The 21,880-nt window shown below is 43.2% G+C and overlaps 1 protein-coding gene across 1 annotated transcript in view; it reads left to right on the top strand.

Moving 5' to 3' along the window:
- Positions 1-16,757: 16,757 nt before the first annotated feature.
- Positions 16,758-21,880, top strand: part of LOC118938825 (hepatocyte growth factor) — a 42,948-nt gene continuing 37,825 nt past the window's right edge. Inside the window, exon 1 of the mRNA XM_090199125.1 lies at positions 16,758-17,127. Coding sequence (XP_090055251.1) covers positions 17,064-17,127 — 64 coding nt within the window. The 5' untranslated portion in view covers positions 16,758-17,063. The remainder of the gene's footprint in view (positions 17,128-21,880) is intronic.

The raw sequence follows: 21,880 nt of genomic DNA, 5'->3' as shown, positions 1-21,880 counted from the left end.
ATATAGTAGTTCTAGCCTATAGAAAGCTGATGGGATCCTCTTTTTAATCAAGTCCCTCACACTGTTTTCTCACTCAAAATGTATAGCCTATAGAAATGTTGCGTAATGTGAGCTCATGGGCTCCCATGAATTGTTTGATTAGATTTTTAATTAAATTTGCATTGATGTCAGAGTGATTAGAGGGACAATAGAGTGCTGGGTACCAGGCAGTTAGTAAGTTTGGTAGGCTACTAATGTCCATCAGCGGCTATAGAGCTGGGAGAAGCCTAATGACAGTGACGACGCGGTCACGTGGAATTTGACTGCCATCATGACTCGTGACCGCCGGTGTGGTGGTAATACGGTCACGTAACAGCCCTAGTACCTGCCACCACTGACAGGGAGAAACCTTGAGGACATCATATCCATGCCAGAATACTTCTGTTTATGGAAGTGGGCCTCCGAGTTAGCCACAGAATTGGAGACCAGTTATATTTACCTATAATGATTACAAGTCATGTTTTAAGCTATAGGGCACAGATGCTTTGTAGCAGCCCCTTATTTCGGGCCACCTTCCACAGTAGGTAACCTGCCAAGGGCCATGTGCTTTAGTTAGTGTTTAGAAGTTTTGTGGCGTGCGGTGTGTGTTTGGTGGTAACCACAAGCCCCCCATCCCCCTTGGTGCAGCCCCCCACCTTCCCTCCAATATGACTTCCAATCCAAACTCCCCTCCACCTGTGCAACCACTCCCCGATCTCTGCACTGAAGTAGTTCTACCTTCAGCTGTCACTAACTCTCGCTGGGTGACTCGTCTGCTGGTTGTTTCAGCACACTCTTGGCTGTAAATTGCTGTAGTCTGGTAGCACTCCCTTTTCATGTTCCTTTCATGTTCTGGCCGTCGTGAAAGTGAATCGCCCTCCCTAATGTATCGTACCCCCAGGCAGATGTGGTCCAGCCTGGCACAGTACCGCCTCATTGAGCAGCATGACCAGCGCTGATAGTTTGATGTGGTTCTCATTACACTGACAAAACCACCGGCGTGACTGGCGCTCGCACGTCAACTCTCTTAGCTGGAATAATGACTGGAGGCCAGCCGGTCATAGAGACCAGGAAAGAAGAAGTGGTTTGTGTACAGACGTAAAGGAAAGGGGAAATACCCATTGTGTTGTGAAAGAGTCTGATATGTGTGTTAAACTGCTGAACCACTGATAAACAGCAAGACACAATCATATACCTTTACTATGTGGATGGGTAAACAGAGAGAGATGGATGGGTGGGTGGCACAGGAGGTTGGTGGCACCTTAATTGGGGAGAACAGGCTGTTGGTAACGACTAGAGCGGGATCAGTGGATTGGTATCAAATACATCAAACACATGGTTTCCATGGTTTCCATGTGTTTGATGCTGTTCCATTTGCTCTGTTCCGGTCATTATTTAGATCCTTTCTCCCGTCAGCAGCCTCCACTGGTGGGTAGGTGGGTGGGTAGGTGGCTGGGTGGGTGGGTAGGTGTCTGGGTGGGTGGGTAGGTGTCTGGGTGGGTAGGTGGCTGGGTGGATGGGTAGGTGGCTGGGTGGGTGGGTAGGTGGCTGGGTGGGTGGGTAGGTGGCTGGGTGGGTGGGTAGGTGGCTGGGTGGATGTCGGGATTGAAGGATGGATGGACAATCATACAGGCAGAAGACAAACAAGACCAATAGAAAAGACAGACAGATTATGTACAGTATATATTACAAAATACCCGACATTATACCTAAAGCGGACACGGCCATTGGCTGCACAGAGTCGCATTAAGAGAAATGACATGCAGCCTTGTTTACAAGTTCAACCACTGGAATGTGAGATTTAATTACAGCTCCATTAGGCTGATAGAAATCATTTTTTGTTTAATGATTTTCAATTTGAGTGTCATTATTTCTATATAGCCTACACTTTGTCGTTGTGAACTTCTAACGCGAGTGGGACGGGTGTGGCTTCTTGACAATAACCACAAGAGCAGCTTCTCACCGATTTGACCGTTCTAACGCAGTGACAGCTTGTACACCGCCAAAACAACAGCGATGCGGGTGTCGGCTATCGCAGGTTAACGCTTGATCTGCATGCATCTAGGACTTAGACACTGACATAACACAGGCAGACAAAGAACAGACATCCAGACATCTTTGTGATCAAGCGGAGTGAGTTATTTCCTCAGCTGTGAGGGCCAGGTGTGTGTGACTGTGAATTGGGCTGAGTTGCAGCAGTTCTGGGGGCGTAGAACGTAATAACGTGCCTGTGATGAAGAGGCAGAGACTGGGGCATACAGGGAGCTGCCTGCTCATTCAGATAAACATCTTCTGACACGATAGCCCTGTCTACCATGTTTGTGTGTGTGACTCCCAGAGAGGGCCCACAGCTGCTTGTTTTGGAGAGAAGATGCCACACACACACACTGTCTCCCCTGCTTTAGGTCACTTAGTGCTCTGACTCATACACACAGTCCCAATGCCAGACCCCCCCCCCCCCCCCCCCCTGCCTGGACCCCTCACACAACCAAAAACCCCACAGACTCACACACACAGACTCACACACAAAGACTCACACACAAAGACTTACAGACACAGACTCACACACACATGAGGGGAGGGAAACAAACACACGCAAGTCTGCCTCCCTCACAGCAGCTCTCACCAGGTTGGCTAGTTTTGAAACGTGACTGTTTGCACATTAGGTGTTAATGTGTTTGTTTGGTTAGCAGGAGGTGTACAGACATGCGTGTGGAGAGAGTTGCATTTTTTTTGTGTATGTCTTTTGAGGGTGGGTGGCTGAGGGTGGGCGGAGTTAAGGAATAGAGGAAAGGTGTGTAGGCGTGTATTTCTGGGTGTGTGTTTTCACATCTGTCCGGGTGTGTGTGTCAGTCCAGGAGTGTGTGTCTGGGCCAGGAGTGTTGCAGGGAGGTCAAACCCTGGTCCAGGTAATTTGCCACAGATGAAACCCTACGCCATTCCAGGGGACCCACACAAACAAACGTTTCAAAGCTGCAGGAAATCTATTAGCACCTGGTGGGACTCTCTCCTCCCTGTCCCCCTCCCCAATCTCCCCTCCCCAATCTCACCTCTCCATGCCCCAACCCAGTTAATAAAGCCACACAAGACCACAGCAGTCCCGCTGTGCCACTAAAAGGGCCTTGCGCCAAGGGCAGGCGTGGATGTGGGTCTATGGTGGCAGGGGGGGAATGGGAGGCTAATTTATTTAGGCTTGTCCCCCTACACACGTGGAGCCAGTTAGCAGTGAATGAGGTGCCAGACAACCTTGCAGCTGCGGCCACACCAACTAAGAGCTGTTTTATCCCAGTGATGGTCTCCCAGCTTAGCCTTGCATTGTTGGTAGACGTTGCCCATAACTACTGGTCCATGGTCAGATTTTTGTGTTCAATATAGGTGTTAGGGTTTGGGTGATCTTAAACTAGATCTGTGATTAGGGGTAAAGTATTGGATCTTCATCCAGACTTTCTGCTGCCCCAAGAGAAAAGGATGCTCACCCTCGTTTAGTCAGCCAGCATGTGTTCAACACTCTGGGTTTTACAACTCAAGTGACCACCAGCTACAAATGTGTCTGTCTCATGCTTTGACAACTTCCAGATAAACCAAAACAGTGACGCGTGTGAATAACCACGGCAGTTTACTTTAGCTTACCTCAGCTTCAGCGTGCTAAAACAATTAGCCTTTAGCCTTGACGTAGGCACAACGCAGACTGTCTATATCTTTCCATCCTCTGTTGTTCATCCTTCTAACTACATTACCTAAGTCAACTGGATTTGGAGCGGGCGGTCGCCTGCCTGCGTCCAGTTTTTAAGTTAATTGGATTTATGTGCAGGAATGTTTTCCGAAGCCACACTTGTGAAATACCTCCACATCTGCTCTCCATTAGCTAGTTGACGAAACACACCACCATATGGAGAGGAGAGCCCCTATAACACCTTGATTCACTGGGTTAAGACTCTGAGATTGTGGTTTTATTATGGGGAGGTTAGGGGAAAGACTTGGTTTCTGCTCAGTGAGCAAAGCTTTATCGCTTTCTGTCTGTACGCTCTCCTCCTGTCTGTCTCGTGCTCTCTAGCTGTGCCATATGAACAGTGGTCCCATTGGTTTCAACTCAGTGAGCACAAAGCTTTATCGCTATCTATCTCCCTCTCAATTCAATTCAAGGCATTGGAAACATATGTTAACATCAGAAACAACAGTGAAATAGACAATAAAAATTAACAGTAAACATTACACTCACAGAAGTTCCAAAAGAATAAAGACATTCAAATGTCATTATGTCTATATACAGTGTGGTAACGATGTGCAAATAGTTCAAGAACAAAAGGGGAAATAAGTACACATGAATATGGGTTGTTTTTATAATGGTGTTTGTTCTTCACTGGTTGACCTTTTCTTGTGGCAACAGTTCACAAATAATGCTGCTGTGATGGCACACTGTGATATTTCACCCAGTAGATATGGGAGTTTATCAAAATTAGGTTTCTTTTCAAATTATTTGTGGATCTGTGTAATCTGAGGGAAATAGGTGGCTCTAATATGATCATACATTTGACAGGAGGTTAGGGAGTGCAGCTCAGTTTCCACCTCATTTTGTGGGCAGTGTGCACATAGCCTGTCTTCTCTTGAGAGCCAGGTCTGCCTTCTCAATAGCAAGGCTATGCTCACTGAGTCTGGACATAGTCAAAGTTTTCCTTAAATGTGGGTCAGTCACAGTGGTCAGGTATTCTGACATTGTGTACTCTCTGGTTAGGGCCAAATAGAATTCTCGTTGGCTCTGTTTCTTTGTCATTCTTTCCAATGTGTCTTTTTGTTTTCTCATGATTTGGTTGGGTCTAATTGTGTTGCTGTCCCAGGACCAGCTTGGACTATAATTCTGCTCTGCATGCATTATTTGGTGTTTTACGTTGTCCACTGGGGATATTTTTGCAGAATTATGCATGCAGAGTCTCAATTTGTTGTTTATCCCATTTTGTGAATTAGTGGTTGGTGAGCGGACCCCAGACCCCACAACCATAAAGGGCAATGGGTTCTATAACTGATTCAAGTATTTTTAGCCAGATCCTAATTTGTATGTCAAATTGTATGTTCCTTTTGATTGCATAGAAGGCCCTTCTTGCCTTGTCTGTCAGCTCGTTCACAACTTCATGGAAGTTACCAGTGACGTTGATGTTTAGGCCGAGGCATGTATAGTTTTTTTGTGTGCTCTAGGGCAATGGTGTCTAGATGGAATTTGTATTTGTGGTCCTGGCAACTGGACCTTTTTTGGAACACCATTATTTTTGTCTTACTGAGATTTACTGTCAAGGCCCAGGTCTGCCAGAATCTGTGCAGAAGATCAAGATGCTGCTGTAGGCCCTCCTTGGTTGGTGACAGAAGCACCAGATCATCAGCAAACAGTAGACATTTGACTTCAGATTCTCGTAGGGTGCTGCAGACTGTTCTAGTGCCCTCGTCTATTTGTTGATATATCTGTTAAAGGGGCTTAAGCTGCATCCTCTCTCTCACTCTCTCTTCCTCACTGTTCTCCCGTTTTTGCTCTCTAACACATTCTCATTATTCCTTTTGCCCTTTTGCTGTTTCCCTACATTCCTGTACCTCTCTCTGGAATGTGTTCTTTCTCTTCACCCCTTGTCACTATTTTCCTCAAAGTCAATACTACTTTCTATGTTAAGTCAATACTACTTTCTATGTTAAGTCAATACTACTTTCTATGTTAAGTCAATACTACTTTCTATGTTAAGTCAATACTACTTTCTATGTTAAGTCAATACTACTTTCTATGTTAAGTCAATACTACTTTCTATGTTAAGTCAATACTACTTTCTATGTTAAGTCAATAATACTTTCTATGTTAAGTCAATACTACTTTCTATGTTAAGTCAATACTACTTTCTATGTTAAGTCAATACTACTTTCTATGTTAAGTCAATACTACTTTCTATGTTAAGTCAATACTACTTTCTATGTTAAGTCAATACTACTTTCTATGTTAAGTCAATACTACTTTCTATGTTAAGTCAATACTACTTTCTATGTTAAGTCAATACTACTTTCTATGTTAAGTCAATACTACTTTCTATGTTAAGTCAATACTACTTTCTATGTTAAGTCAATACTACTTTCTATGTTAAGTCAATACTACTTTCTATGTTAAGTCAATACTACTTTCTATGTTAAGTCAATACTACTTTCTATGTTAAGTCAATAATACTTTCTATGTTAAGTCAATACTACTTTCTATGTTAAGTCAATACTACTTTCTATGTTAAGTCAATACTACTTTCTATGTTAAGTCAATACTACTTTCTATGTTAAGTCAATACTACTTTCTATGTTAAGTCAATACTACTTTCTATGTTAAGTCAATACTACTTTCTATGTTAAGTCAATACTACTTTCTATGTTAAGTCAATACTACTTTCTATGTTAAGTCAATACTACTTTCTATGTTAAGTCAATAATACTTTCTATGTTAAGTCAATACTACTTTCTATGATAAGTCAATACTACTTTCTATGTTAAGTCAATAATACTTTCTATGTTAAGTCAATACTACTTTCTATGTTAAGTCAATAATACTTTCTATGATAAGTCAATACTACTTTCTATGTTAAGTCAATACTACTTTCTATGTTAAGTCAATACTACTTTCTATGTTAAGTCAATAATACTTTCTATGTTAAGTCAATACTACTTTCTATGTTAAGTCAATACTACTTTCTATGTTAAGTCAATAATACTTTCTATGTTAAGTCAATACTACTTTCTATGTTAAGTCAATACTACTTTCTATGTTAAGTCAATACTACTTTCTATGTTAAGTCAATACTACTTTCTATGTTAAGTCAATACTACTTTCTATGTTAAGTCAATACTACTTTCTATGTTAAGTCAATACTACTTTCTATGTTAAGTCAATACTACTTTCTATGTTAAGTCAACACTACTTTCTATGTTAAGTCAATACTACTTTCTATGTTAAGTTAATACTACTTTCTATGTTAAGTCAATAATACTTTCTATGTTAAGTCAATAATACTTTCTATTTTAAGTCAACACTACTTTCTATGTTAAGTCAATACTACTTTCTATGTTAAATCAATACTACTTTCTATGTTAAGTCAACACTACTTTCTATGTTAAGTCAATACTACTTTCTATGTTAAGTCAATACTACTTTCTATGTTAAATCAATACTACTTTCTATGTTAAGTCAATACTACTTTCTATGTTAAGTCAACACTACTTTCTATGTTAAGTCAACACTACTTTCTGTTTAACCTTTGATATCCTCACTGCTAAAGCTGTTTATGTTGTCCAGTTACTTTCCATGCTTCACTGGACCCAGAGAGTGAAAACTAACATGTGGGTCCTCCAACCCCCGTGACCTCTCATCTGTAACTGGAGAGGAGAAACAGGACCCACCTAATTGGGGCGAAGCGTTGGGGGTGGAGGGGGTTGTTAGGGGTGGAGGAGGATTGTCATTCTAGCATCAGGGGGTCAGAGGTGGAAAAAAGGAGATCACACAGACCAATTAGCCCCCCTCTGGGGTGTGAGTGGAGGAATGGGGTGAGGGTGGTGAGATGAGGTGAGGGAAGTGGGATTAGGTGAGGGGAGGGGAGTGGGATAGGGTGAGGGTAAATGAGGTGTAAAGGGGTGGGGTATGGCTATATTACCCAGGTGGCCTAGAGGCGGGGTGGTGTGTGTGTGTGTGTGTGTGTGTGTGTGTGTGTGCGCCCATGCGTGTGCTCATGTGTGTATTTCCAAACATATTTATGTACAGTAGGCGCATACACGTTCACATACAACATATATACTGTATATGACTGTGTGTGAGTTAATGCATAAGCATGTACAGTACCAGTCAAAAGTTTGGACACGCCTACTCATTCCAGGGTTTTCTTTATTTTTACTATTTTATACATTGTAGAATAATAGTGAAGACATCAAAACTATGAAATAACACATATGGAATCATGTAGTAACCAAAAAGTGTTAAACAAATCAAACTATTTTAGATTTGAGATTCTTCCAATAGCCACCCTTTGCCTTGACGACAGCTTTGCTCAGCCCGGCTCCTCGTTCAGCCCGGCTCCTCGTTCAGCCCGGCTCCTCGTTCAGCCCAGCTCCATGGCCGGATCCGTGTTCTGGGCGGGGGCTATGACCCGCACCGGAGCCGCCACCGACGCTAGTCACCCATTTCTTTCCTCCTTAATGCATTTCAGCCAATCAGTTGTGTTGTGACAAGGTAGGGGTGGTATACAGAAGATATCCCTATTTGGTAAAAGACTAAGTCCATATTATGGCAAGAACAGCTCAAATAAGCAAAGAGAAATGACAGTCCTTCATTACTTTAAGACATGAAGTTCAGTCAATCTGGAAAATGTCAAGAGCTTTGAAAGTTTTTGAGATTGCACTTGAAGAAACAATCAAAATCTATGATGAAACTGGGTTTCAAAAGGACCACCACAGGACCGGAAGACCCAGAGTTAACTTTGCTGCAGAGCATAAGTTCATTAGAGTTAACTGCACCTCAGATTACAGCCCAAATAAATGTTTCACAGAGTTCAAGTAACAGACACATCTCAACAACTGTTCAGAGGAGACTGTGTGGATCAGGCCTTCATGGTCAAATTGCTGCAAAGAAACCACTACTAAAGGACACCAATAAGAAGAAGAGACTTGATTGGGCCAATAAACATGAGCAATGGACATTAGACCGGTGGAAATCTGTCCTTTGGTCTAATGAGTCCAAATATGAGATGTTTGGTTACAACTGCTGTGAGACACAGAGTAGGTGAACGAATGATCTCTGCATGTGTGGATCCCACCATGAAGCATGGAGGAGATTTAATGGTGTGAGGGTGCTTTGCTGGTGACACTCAGTGATTTATTTAGAATTCAAGGCCCACTTAACCATCATGGAGATACGCCATCCCATCTGGTTTGCGCTTAGTGGGACAAACATTTGTTTTTCAAGAGGACAATGACCCAAAACACACCTCCAGGCTGTGTAAGGGCTATTTGACCAAGAAGGAGAACGATGGTACTGCATAAGATAACCTGGCCTCCACAATTACCCGACCTCAACCTAATTGAAATGGTTTGGGATGAGTTGGACTGCAGAGTGAAGGGAAAAAAGCCAACAAGAGCTCAGCATATGGGAAACTCCTTCAAGACTGTTGTAAAAGTATTCCTCATGAAGCTGGTTGAGAGAATGCCAAGCTGTCATAAAGACAAAGGGTGGCTACTTTGAAGAATCTAAAAAAATATATTTTTATTTGTTTAACACGTTTTTGGTTACTACATGATTCCAGAAATGTTATTTCATAGTTTTGATGTCTTCACTATTATTCTACAATGTATAAAATAGTAAAAATAAAGAAAAACCCTGGAATGAGTAGCTGTGTCCAGACTTTTGACTGGTAGTGTATGTGGTCATTTCAGGGGAGAATGACTGCTCCCTAGTATTGAAGCCACAGATGTTCAAGACAGAAAACAGGATCCCCATTATAATGACTGGAAAAATTGCAAACTTTTTACCAATCATTTATTCTAATACACCAGATATATGTCCTTGAAGCGACTATTAAAAAATCAGACAAAGAAGTTATCAGGATAATTTACTGTATTTGCTAATGGTAGCCTGCAGTACCCCGGTCGGCCTTCAACTTGAGTTACACAATGAGAGGGGACAGCACTGAGCTTGCCTGCAACATCACTTCCTGGAGTAGCTCAAATTGATCATGTTGTCTCTATGAGACGCCCTCTTAACCAACTCCATTTGGCTTCAATGTTCTATTGAGTCATCACATAGGAATGAATGGGGTCACGTGATCAATGACTTTGTCTGGCTGGTGCTGACAAGGTCTGTCCTTGTGGAGTCCAAGGTCCACCCTCCTTTTATCCTCCTGGTGAGGAACACCACCCATCCCTCCGGCTCTCTCCCTTCCTCCTCTCCTCACCTCTCCTGTCCACACCTCTCTGCTTAGCTCAGCACTCCTGTCCACTGGGCACTGTGTGTGTTGGTGCATGTCAGAGAGTGAGGGGGAGATGAATAGAGAGAGAAAGGGAGTGAAAGAGATAGCAGCAGGAAGGATATAGACAGTGTCGCCAGAAAGAGAAAGGAAGGAGGTGGAAAGGGAAGATGGGGGGCGAGAGAGAGAGAGAAAGGGGAAATATGTGGAGAGAATCGGAGCGAGAGGTGAGTAGATGTGGGTAGAATGAGAGAAATATTGACGGAAGTTGTTTTCCGGCCAGACAACCCACTGGGCACAGACGTCAGTTTAACGTCTAGGTGAAAACATTGTTATAATTATTTTCGGAACTCAGCCATGGTCTCAACTTAGTATTGAGGGTAAGAATAGTAGAATAGACTAGAATCAATTTGCATCCACAGTGTTTATCCTATGTCAGTCACCCACAGTCACTCAATTAGCCATGTCAGCTAACAATTTTTTGATTGGTTGTTAGCTGGCTAGACTATGTATACTTGTAGTAATCATGTCTGAATACCGATTGGGCATGCAGGGCATGTGCCCAGGGCCCTGACCTCCAGGGGGGCCCATTGATTTAGTTAGTCTTTCTCACTCAGATATCATAATTTCATGGCATAAATTACTACAGAATGTGTAGAATGGCATGAAATGATCTGTAAAACTGCAACAACAAAAAATATCTCTGCCTCATAAAAATGCAGTTTTCTCTCCGCTCTATGGCAAAATGTGTAGAACTGCAGAAAACTTGCTTTAAAGGTTCAATGAAGACGTTTTTTTCTTATCTTAATATCAAATCATTTCTGGGTAACAGAATGTTTTCCATTCAAATGGTCAAAAAGAAACAAAAATTGCCCCCTGGCAAAATTTGTAGAATTGCAGAAAATTCACTTTAAAACATACATTTTTCTCTCCACCATCAAGAGGGGGCCACTAAAATGTTTTTCTGTGAGGTGGGTGGGGGGGGGGCTCAAACAAATCTCTCTTAGGGCCCCCAAAAGGCTACAGTCTGCCCTGTCTCCATGTCTCATTTGACAGGTCCACTCATTATGTTGTATTGCATTTTAATGTTTTGAGCTTTTAGCCTCCCTCTCCGGGCCTAGAACACACGGACACTGTCACTGACTATGTCCTGATGAGGAGAGAGTGAGCCTAGGCAGTGGTAGGTGGGCCTATAGCAGGGAGAGCTTTGGCTCTGGGGCAGAGAGAGTTAGCTATGGGAGGGGAGTGAAGGACTGACTGATGGGGTTTTAATGGGGTGGTATATAACAGAACCCGATCTCGCGAGCTGAAAGGATATCACACACATGGTCCCGGTCTAGCTCTTCCCGCCAAATGAACCGTAGTGTATCATAGCCAGGAGGCCGCATCTAACCGTGAGGTCATCCCAATTTAGGGAAATGGAGTGGGGAATGATGCTTTGTTTTCAGATGTTGATGTGATTCCGAAACCTGGCCCCATTCCAATTTATGTGGAGTAGGTAGCCTGCAGAAGTGGATACTGGAACATACAATTAGAGGTCGACCGACTAATCGGAATGGCCGATTAAATAGGGAAGATTTCAAGTTTTCATAACAATCGGTAATCTGTATTTTTGGACACAGATTGTGTCCGATTTCTTTTTATTTATTTAATATATATATTTTATTTTATTTTACACCGTTATTTAACTAGGCAAGTCAGTTAAGAACACATTCTTATTTTCAATGACGGCCTAGGAATGGTGGGTTAACTGCCTTGTTCAGGGGCAGAACGACAGATTTTTACCTTGCCTGCTCGGGGATTTGTTTTTGTAACCTTCCGGTTACTAGTCCAGCACTCTAACCACCTGCCTTACATTGCACTCCACGAGGAGACTGCGTGGCAGGCTGACTACCTGTTACGCGAGGGCAGCAAGAAGCCAAGGTAAGTTGCTAGCTAGCATTAAACTTATCTTATCAAAAACAATCAATCTTAACATAATCACTAGTTAACTACATATGATATTACTAGCTTATCTAGTGTGTCCTGCGTTGCATATAATCAATGCGGTGCCTGTTAATTTCTCATCGAATCACAGCCTACTTTCCCAAACGGGTGATGATTTAACAAGCGCATTCGCGAAAAAAGCACTGTCGTTGCACCAATGTGTACCCAACCATAATCATCAATGCCTTTCTTTAAAATCAATACACAAGTATATATTTTTAAACCTGCATATTTAGTTAATATTGCCTGCTAACATGAATTTCTTTTAACTAGGGAAATTGTGTCACTTCTCTTTCTTTCCGTTCAAGCAGCAGTTTGGGCCGCCTAGCTCGTTGCGAACTGTGTGAAGTCCATTTATTCCTAACAAAGACCATAATTAATTTGCCAGAATTGTACAACATTATGTCATAACATTGAAGGTTGTACAATGTAACAGCAATATTTAGACTTAGGGATGCCACCCGTTAGATAAAATACGGAACGGTTCTGTATTTCACTGAAAAAATAAACATCTTATTTTCGAAATGATAGTTTCCGGATGTGACCACATTAATGACCAAAGGCTCGTATTTCAGTGTGTTATTATGTTATAATTAAGTCTATGATTTGATATTTGATAGAGCAATCTGACTGAGCGATGGTAGGCAACAGCAAGCTTGTAAGCATTCATTCAAACAGCACTTTCGTGCGTTTGCCAGCAGCTCTTTGCTATGCTTCAAGCCTATCAACTCCCGAGATTAGGCTTGTGTAACCGATGTGAAATGGCTAGCTAGTTAGCGGGGTGCGCGCTAATAGCGTTTCAATCGGTGACGTCACTCGCTCTGAGACCTTGAAGTAGTTGTTCCCCTTGCTCTGCAAGGGCCGCAGCTTTTTTGGAGCGATGGGTAACGATGCTTCAAGGGTGGCTGTTGTCGATGTGTTCCTGGTTCGAGCCCAGGTAGGGGCGAGGAGAGGGACGGAAGCTATACTGTTACACTGGCAATACACTGGCCTATAAGAACATCCAATAGTCAATGGTATATGAAATACAAATGGTATTGAGAGAAATAGTGCTATAATTCCTATAATAACTACAACCTAAAACGTCTTACCTCGAAATATTGAAGACTCATGTTAAAAGGAACCAGCAGCTTTCATATGTCCTCATGTTCTGAGAAAGGAACTTAAATGTTAGCTTTTTTAAATGGCACATATTGCACTTTTACTTTCTTCTCCAACACTTTGTTTTTGCATTATTTAAACCAAATTGAATTTTTTTATTGATGAACTATATTAAGTTAAAATAAGTGTTAATTCAGTATTGTTGTAATTGTCATTATTACAAATAAATTTAAAAAATCAGCCGATTAATCAGTATCAACTTTTTGGTCCTCCAATAATCGGTATCGGTATCGGCGTTGAAAAATCATAATCGGTCGACCTCTACACACTATAGTAATGATAGACCTAAAGTGTTTCAAATGTGTTTTGGGAAAATGTTGCTCTGACAGCAGGCTGAGTGAAAGAAGAGTTTGCAAGCTCACCTGCCTCCACCCATAATGAGATGTCAAAACAAACTTGAGGCAAAGTGTATGAAATCATTGGAGACAAGGCTGCCAGTGCTTCACATGTACCAACCTACAGCAATTTGCTCCCTGGCATGTTTTCAGAGCATTTCAGGAATCTGGATTTCTCCTTTTTCTGACATTGATTGACCTTGCCAGTGTGACATGTGCCCTTAAAGGCACACCTCCACTCCTGGCCTCCCCAGATCCCCCTGGCTAAGGTGCACGCATGCACGCACACACAAACACACACACACATACCTGCTGGCGCTTTTCAGTGCTGCATTAAACAAACGCATACAGTAAGTCTACAGGCCCCAAGAAATGGGACCCCAAAAAAGAATGAACCTGCACATGACTTAATGAGAGCAGACCAGGCTTCTGGCTTTTACCTAAGCCCCTTAATCCTTCTCTCTCTCACTCTCTCCCCACTTCCTTCCATTCTGCTAGCAAACGTGCAATCTATGGAGAATAAAATCGATGACCTAAACTCAAGATTAATCTGCCAATGGGACATTCAAAACTGTAATATTGTCACAACTTCCGCAGAAGTTGTTCCCTCTCCTTGTTCGCGCAGCATTCGGCGGTCGATGTCACCGGTCTTCTAGCCATCGCTGCTCCATCTTTCATTTTTCCATTTGTTTTGTCTTGTTTTCCACACACCTGGTTTACATCTCATGATTACTATGTGTATTTAGCCCTCTGTTCCCTCCATGTCTGTGTGGGGTATTGTTTATTGTCTAGGTTGGCACGCTTCCGGCTGGGTTGCGCCGGGTTTCATTTGTACCTGTGATTTGTGACAGCCGGTACTTTGTACTTGGTTGTTGTACTTTGTGCTGCCTCACTTGTTCTTTGGGTATTTGTTTTTGTGACACGGTTGAGTTCTGTTCTTTCAATTGCCTCAATAAAGTACCTCTTTGTTCACTCATTCTCTGCTCTCCTGTGCCTGACTTCCATGCACCAGCTACACCCACCGTATGACAAATATCTTATGCTTCACGGCATTGTGGCTGAACCACGACACTATCAACATACAGCTGGCTGGTTATACGCTGTACCGGATAGAACAGCGGTGTCTGGTAAGACAAGGGGCGGCGGACTATGTATTTTTGTAAATAACAGCTGGTGCACTATATCTAAGGAAGTCTCAAGCTATTGCTCGCCTGAGGTAGACGCTTTCGCTGACAACTGGCAAGTGTCTTCACTGACATTTTCAACCTCTCCCCTCCCCTCCCATGTAATACCAACATGTTTTAAGCAGACCACCATAGTGCCTGTGCCCAAGAACACTAAGGTAACCTGCCTAAATGACTACCGACCCGTAGCACTCACGTTTGTAGCCATGAAGTGCTTTGAAAGGCTGGTCATGGCTCACATCAACACAATCATCCCAGAAACTCTAGACCCACTCCAGAAACCCTAGACCCACTCCAATGATGCAATCTCTATTGCACTCGACACTGCCCTTTCCCACCTGGACAAAAGGAACACCTATGTGAGAATGCTATTCATTGACTACAACTCAGCGTTCAACACCATAGAGCCCTCAAAGCTCATCAATAAGCTAAGGACCCTGGGACTAAACATCTCCCTCTGCAACTGGATCCTGGACTTCCTGACGGGCCGCCCCCAGGTGGTGAGGGTAGGTAACAACACATTCACCACGCTGATCCTCAACACAGGGGCCCCTCAGGGATGTGTGCTCAGTCTCCCCCTGTACTCCCGGTTCACTCATGACTGCACGGTCAGGCATGACTCCAACACCATCAATAAGTTTGGGCGGCAGGTAGCCTAGTGGTTAGAGCGTTGGGCTGGTAACCAAAAAGTTGTTAGATCGAATCCCCGGTAAAAATCTATCGTTCTACCCCTGAACAAGGCAGTTAACCCACTGTTCCTAGGCCATTATTGTAAATAAGAATGTGTTCTTATGTGACACATATTAATGCCAAAATAACATGCAAAACAGGCTAAACTGGCGGGACTAAACAGGTGCCCTGCCCTGAATGAAGGGTTGCCAGTACCTCTCTCCTTCTCTCTCTAGAGCTCTTTCTCTCTCTTTCTCTCTTTCTTACGGGCTGCCCATTAATGGTCGAAGTATGGATAAAAGAAGGCGCCCCCTCCACGGGTTTGTTTTGTGCCCAAAACTCAGGAACACTTACTGGTTAAACAAAATGTCCGACTGGCTGGTACCTAAAAATGGGAAGGTTTCCAGCTGTGTTTGCCCCCCTCCCACTCGCTCGCCACACCAAGAGCAAAACGCCTTACTGTAAGACTGTAGATCCTGTCACTGTCACCCAAAACCGCTCCCGATGGGATGCCGCCATGAAACCCGAAAGGCAGCCTGAAGCTACTGTCTATGATGTGGGTCTGGGACCGAAATAACTGGCATGGCATTTTATTACTGTCCCAGAAATCTGATGGCAAGCCATTGCTTTGGGGGCAGCGTTCCAAGTTAAAGGTGGCCTGCCTCCAACATTCCTGCGTTCTCAACTTCTCAGTTCTTACTATGTTCAGTTTTTTTCATATTTTGGAGCTATTCTGCTGATTATTTTAGTACATGCTGCGATTTAGAATGTAAGCAAATAAACTAAATGATTATTTTCCCCCACTCATATTTTGTCTAAAATATTGCTTTAGTTTGGACATATATATTTGTCTCGTGGCATCTGTGGCATTTGCTGCAATATTCTCCAGTAGGCCTATATTTTGTTTCTCTCGTTTTTGAATTATCACTCATCTATACCATTCATGAGCCTACCCTATGAGCAGACTTTAAAAACGTTGAAAAGAGGTTACGTCGTTAAAATACATATTTCAACCAATTTTGCTCACTGGGTACATTCATTTAACACAACCTATAGCCAACTACTTTATGGAACTTGCATTCCACAAATTCTCAATTTCATTTTGGGGAAGATAACTGAATCCATGTGTTCAGGAATTTAAAAAAATGCACTGTCTTTGTTATGGGTCACAGGAGTTACCTAGGCTAATCCCGATGCGTTTTATGTGCAATGCGTTTTTTTGCGCATTTTGCCAGCATTTAGGTCATTAGGGGGCTTAATCAATGCGCTGCATAAAGTTTCTACATGCATGTGCAAATCATCCCAGTTTCTTCTGCATCTTCAGCCAAAAGTCGGAAAAGTGTGTGTGGGGGGGGGCATGCATAAACTTCTACATATTAGCTCTCAGTCTATTACAAGGGAAATTGCATGTATCCGGTTTGGCATCACCCCCAGCTGCTTAAGATAAACAAGTTGACGAACGTACTTTGCGTGAGGCTGTGGAAACTGGCTGAAGAAGGGACGAGAGTGCGGTTAAAGTGCTGGTTAATTGCCGCGCAGCTGGGGGAGGGGAACCGGTTTGATAAAGCGGACTGGGGGGGTTGAACCAGGGACGGCTTCTTTCCAGTAAAGGGGGGCATCGCTGGCTGCACTGTGGGCTCTTCCTGTTAATCCCAGATCGGACCATATAAACAGGTATAACGCGGAGAGGACGTTCAATCAATCCACGCCGCAAACCTTGGATTAGGATAATACACTCTACTCCATCAAAAATGAAGGCAGATATCATCTGGATTTACAAACTTTTCTTGTGTGTTGTGCTCGCTGTGAATTCAGGTAAATCTTACTAGGCAATATGACCTAACGGTAAACTATGTATAGCCTACATAGCCCGTCATTGATATTCGGTTTAGTGGCTGTGCGTATAGGCTATATCATTTTCATAGGCGTGAAAGGGAACGAGTTCTCTAAATATATCACACAGATCCGAAGACTTGTAAGTGAAATGGAATGAAGTGTAGCACTTCCATACACCAATCATTTATAACCTACGTTTAACTGGCCTGCAGACTTTTACTTTTGCGCAGAAATATTGCATATGTCATGAAGACTAAAATGTTTATTTGTATTGGTAGCCTAAACGTAAAACATTATTAAATTAGTGGTTGATACATTGATACGCTGCAACATCTATTAAAATCCACATTGGTGATCAATGGCCTTCAATTATTTAGAGGTATTTGATAATGGTTGATATTGTAATTGGAATGTGGCGAGGTGGCCATGTCTTTAGTTTGTCCCTATGTGTGCATTAGCTGGCTGGTGCGGCAGGGAATGTGCTTAGCGCTTTAGCATGTAGGCTAAGGTGAAACGATGATGCTGCTTAGTAGAGAGGATCATTTGTGAAACACTGATTTTTGGTCAAAACTTAACAGATATTCTCAGTTTCAAAGATTTTCTTTTAAAAAGAGGCATATGTTGAATTTAACAGATATTCTCGGTTTCAAATCTTTTTTAAATTAAAAGAGGCCTATATTGATCGTTGCCTATATCAGTGTTAGGCTATATTCATGAATTGGGCCGAGTGGTTCAATTGACTCGTAAGAAAATGTGAGTGATGTCAGTGAGAAATTACTTTATGTTTTCACTGTCATAAATACCTAGTGTATGTAGGCCTAATGCATGCGTTACGCGCGGCCATCTGCGTAAAGGTAACTATAGTACACATCATAGATCCTCTGCGCTGCAGTCATGTTTTTGAAATGCGTCTGCTGGCGATATAACTGCTTTGTCATTAACATTTTTTTATAAGTCAGGTTCATTAATATAATAGGCCCTTTACTGTCCCTGGAACGATAAATGCATAGCTACTGAAATAATTTCGTGCAGTTATCCACGCAACTGATATGTTGATATAATCAAGCTAGATTGAAAACACCTAAATAGACCTCTAACTAACTGCTCAGGGAAAATTACAAATGAACTTAATTTTAATTCCTGAGCTCAGTCAAGGTACATTTAATTGCTCTGGTTAAACCCAGTGGATGTTGTGCGCATGCCCGAATAGTCAGATTGTGAATCCTGCGTGTGCGCGCAGAGGTGAGCAGCGCTATAGCCACATCTGGACGCAGAGCCGAGTTCCATTAACTTCCTCGCAAATGTTCACTTACACAGATTGAATGCGTATGCAAATTAGATAACGAGACGCACCTTTAACCGGTTCCTTTGCTGTTTAAAGAGGAGATGCGTTTTATTGGATACAGGTCCTCTCCACTTTGGAAAAAGGAACGGTATCCGTCTTCCCACATTGACATGTTTAACGTTAATGCCAAGATAGTGGACTAAAACCTAATCCGCTAATACCAAACCGAAGTTTGTCTTTTGGCATCACTACCAAAAAAAAACTCGGACTATATCTGACCAACGTTGGTCAATTTAAAAAACGAATACGCCTAAATCTAATATTGCGTCGGTGAGATAACGGAATGTCTCTTTCTCTCTGTCTGAGGGAGAGGAAGAGTCTGAGTGAAGTGTAATTGCGCGGCGTGAGAAGAGATGCATGTTAGAACAACAGGGTGATTGATGAGTCCCAGATCTAGTACTAATGCCGCCCAGGCATTGTGTCCTCCCAGAAACCATTCCGACCACGAAGAGTCTCACAGACATCACAGTGAGCTGCAGAGTACAGACGCAACGAATTGTCTCTGATGTGGGCGCATTAACATGTTTCTTACATTCAAAACTCCTAAGCACTTTTCAATTGAGAATGTTTCACTCTGGTCACAAATGAGGAAGGACAGACTGCACCACTAAAGTAAATGCTCTTTCAATACTTTATTTATGGATTTTCAATAAGGAGAACTCTGAGAGACCATGTGATGACAAGTTTAATATCTTCAGTCCTATAAACTCCTTCACACCAAAAGTATGTCTAGTTGTAACTTCTCACATGTTCAATTGAGGTCCCTGTAGCTTTCTTATATGTAACTTAATATCTGCCAGGAGACACTAACAACCCTTAAAAGTCTAAGCCGTTGGGGAGGTCTACTAAGCTAACATATGGAATTGTTTTAAGATGGTCATACCATGGATCATTTAGCTATTTGATTTACAGTTTTAGGACCCCTGTAGGTATCAACAACCTATATTCAAATATTTAATTTGGCCTCTACTACTATAGCCCATAGAAACACATTGAATAACACATTCATAAATGGCAAAACTAACAGTCAAATAATACAAACAATGATGGTTCATTGGTTCTTGACCTATAAACAGCTGACTTCACTGTTTTAACGTTTAATGATGGTGCAGCTCTGGGCTTCATACACATTGATTGAGGGAAGCGGAGTTAGTGTTGTGTGTGTGTGTGCGTGCGTGTGTGTGTGTGTGTGAGATTGATAGCCAAGATTCTGTGTGTGCATGTCTGTCTGTCTACTCTCTTTCTGTTCACCGTCTGTGTCGGTCTGTTCCATCGGTCTGTTCACCGTCTCTGTCCTGTTTTAGAGTGCAGGAAGCAGTCGTTACAGAAGTATCATCTCTGTCCTGTCTCAGAGTGCAGGAAGCAGTCGTTACAGAAGTATCATCTCTGTCCCGTCTCAGTGCAGGAAGCAGTCGTTACAGAAGTACAGTCTCTGTCCCGTCTCAGAGTGCAGGAAGCAGTCGTTACAGAAGTACAGTCTCTGTCCCGTCTCAGAGTGCAGGAAGCAGTCGTTACAGAAGTATCATCTCTGTCCTGTCTCAGAGTGCAGGAAGCAGTCGTTACAGAAGTATCATCTCTGTCCCGTCTCAGAGTGCAGGAAGCAGTCGTTACAGAAGTACAGTCTCTGTCCCGTCTCAGAGTGCAGGAAGCAGTCGTTACAGAAGTACAGTCTCTGTCCCGTCTCAGAGTGCAGGAAGCAGTCGTTACAGAAGCATCATCTCTGTCCCGTCTCAGAGTGCAGGAAGCAGTCGTTACAGAAGTACAGTCTCTGTCCCGTCTCAGAGTGCAGGAAGCAGTCGTTACAGAAGTATAATCTCTGTCCTGTCTCAGAGTGCAGGAAGCAGTCGTTACAGAAGTACAGTCTCTGTCCCGTCTCAGAGTGCAGGAAGCAGTCGTTACAGAAGCATCATCTCTGTCCTGTCTCAGAGTGCAGGAAGCAGTCGTTACAGAAGTATCATCTCTGTCCTGTCTCAGCGTGCAGGAAGCAGTCGTTACAGAAGTACAGTCTCTGTCCTGTATCAGAGTGCAGGAAGCAGTCGTTACAGAAGTATCATCTCTGTCCTGTCTCAGAGTGCAGGAAGCAGTCGTTACAGAAGTACAGTCTCTGTCCTGTATCAGAGTGCAGGAAGCAGTTGTTACAGAAGCATCATCTCTGTCCCGTCTCAGAGTGCAGGAAGCAGTCGTTACAGACGTATCATCTCTGTCCTGTCTCAGAGTGCAGGAAGCAGTCGTTACAGAAGTATCATCTCTGTCCTGTCTCAGCGTGCAGGAAGCAGTCGTTACAGAAGTACAGTCTCTGTCCTGTATCAGAGTGCAGGAAGCAGTCGTTACAGAAGTATCATCTCTGTCCCGTCTCAGAGTGCAGGAAGCAGTCGTTACAGAAGCATCATCTCTGTCCCGTCTCAGAGTGCAGGAAGCAGTCGTTACAGAAGTATCATCTCTGTCCCGTCTCAGAGTGCAGGAAGCAGTCGTTACAGAAGTATCATCTCTGTCCTGTCTCAGAGTGCAGGAAGCAGTCGTTACAGAAGTACAGTCTCTGTCCTGTATCAGAGTGCAGGAAGCAGTCGTTACAGAAGTATCATCTCTGTCCTGTCTCAGAGTGCAGGAAGCAGTTGTTACAGAAGTACAGTCTCTGTCCTGTATCAGAGTGCAGGAAGCAGTCGTTACAGAAGTATCATCTCTGTCCTGTCTCAGAGTGCAGGAAGCAGTCGTTACAGAAGTACAGTCTCTGTCCTGTATCAGAGTGCAGGAAGCAGTCGTTACAGAAGTATCATCTCTGTCCTGTCTCAGAGTGCAGGAAGCAGTCGTTACAGAAGTACAGTCTCTGTCCTGTATCAGAGTGCAGGAAGCAGTCGTTACAGAAGTATCATCTCTGTCCTGTCTCAGAGTGCAGGAAGCAGTCGTTACAGAAGTACAGTCTCTGTCCTGTATCAGAGTGCAGGAAGCAGTTGTTACAGAAGCATCATCTCTGTCCCGTCTCAGAGTGCAGGAAGCAGTCGTTACAGACGTATCATCTCTGTCCTGTCTCAGAGTGCAGGAAGCAGTCGTTACAGAAGTATCATCTCTGTCCTGTCTCAGCGTGCAGGAAGCAGTCGTTACAGAAGTACAGTCTCTGTCCTGTATCAGAGTGCAGGAAGCAGTCGTTACAGAAGTATCATCTCTGTCCCGTCTCAGAGTGCAGGAAGCAGTCGTTACAGAAGCATCATCTCTGTCCCGTCTCAGAGTGCAGGAAGCAGTCGTTACAGAAGTATCATCTCTGTCCCGTCTCAGAGTGCAGGAAGCAGTCGTTACAGAAGTATCATCTCTGTCCTGTCTCAGAGTGCAGGAAGCAGTCGTTACAGAAGTACAGTCTCTGTCCTGTATCAGAGTGCAGGAAGCAGTCGTTAC

Source organism: Oncorhynchus mykiss, chromosome 15 (assembly GCF_057628025.1).
Source record: "Oncorhynchus mykiss isolate SJ-2025 chromosome 15, ASM5762802v1, whole genome shotgun sequence".
NCBI lineage: Eukaryota > Metazoa > Chordata > Actinopteri > Salmoniformes > Salmonidae > Oncorhynchus > Oncorhynchus mykiss.
The sequence above is the reverse complement of the archived record's forward strand: the minus strand, read 5'-3'. Positions and strand labels throughout refer to the sequence as shown.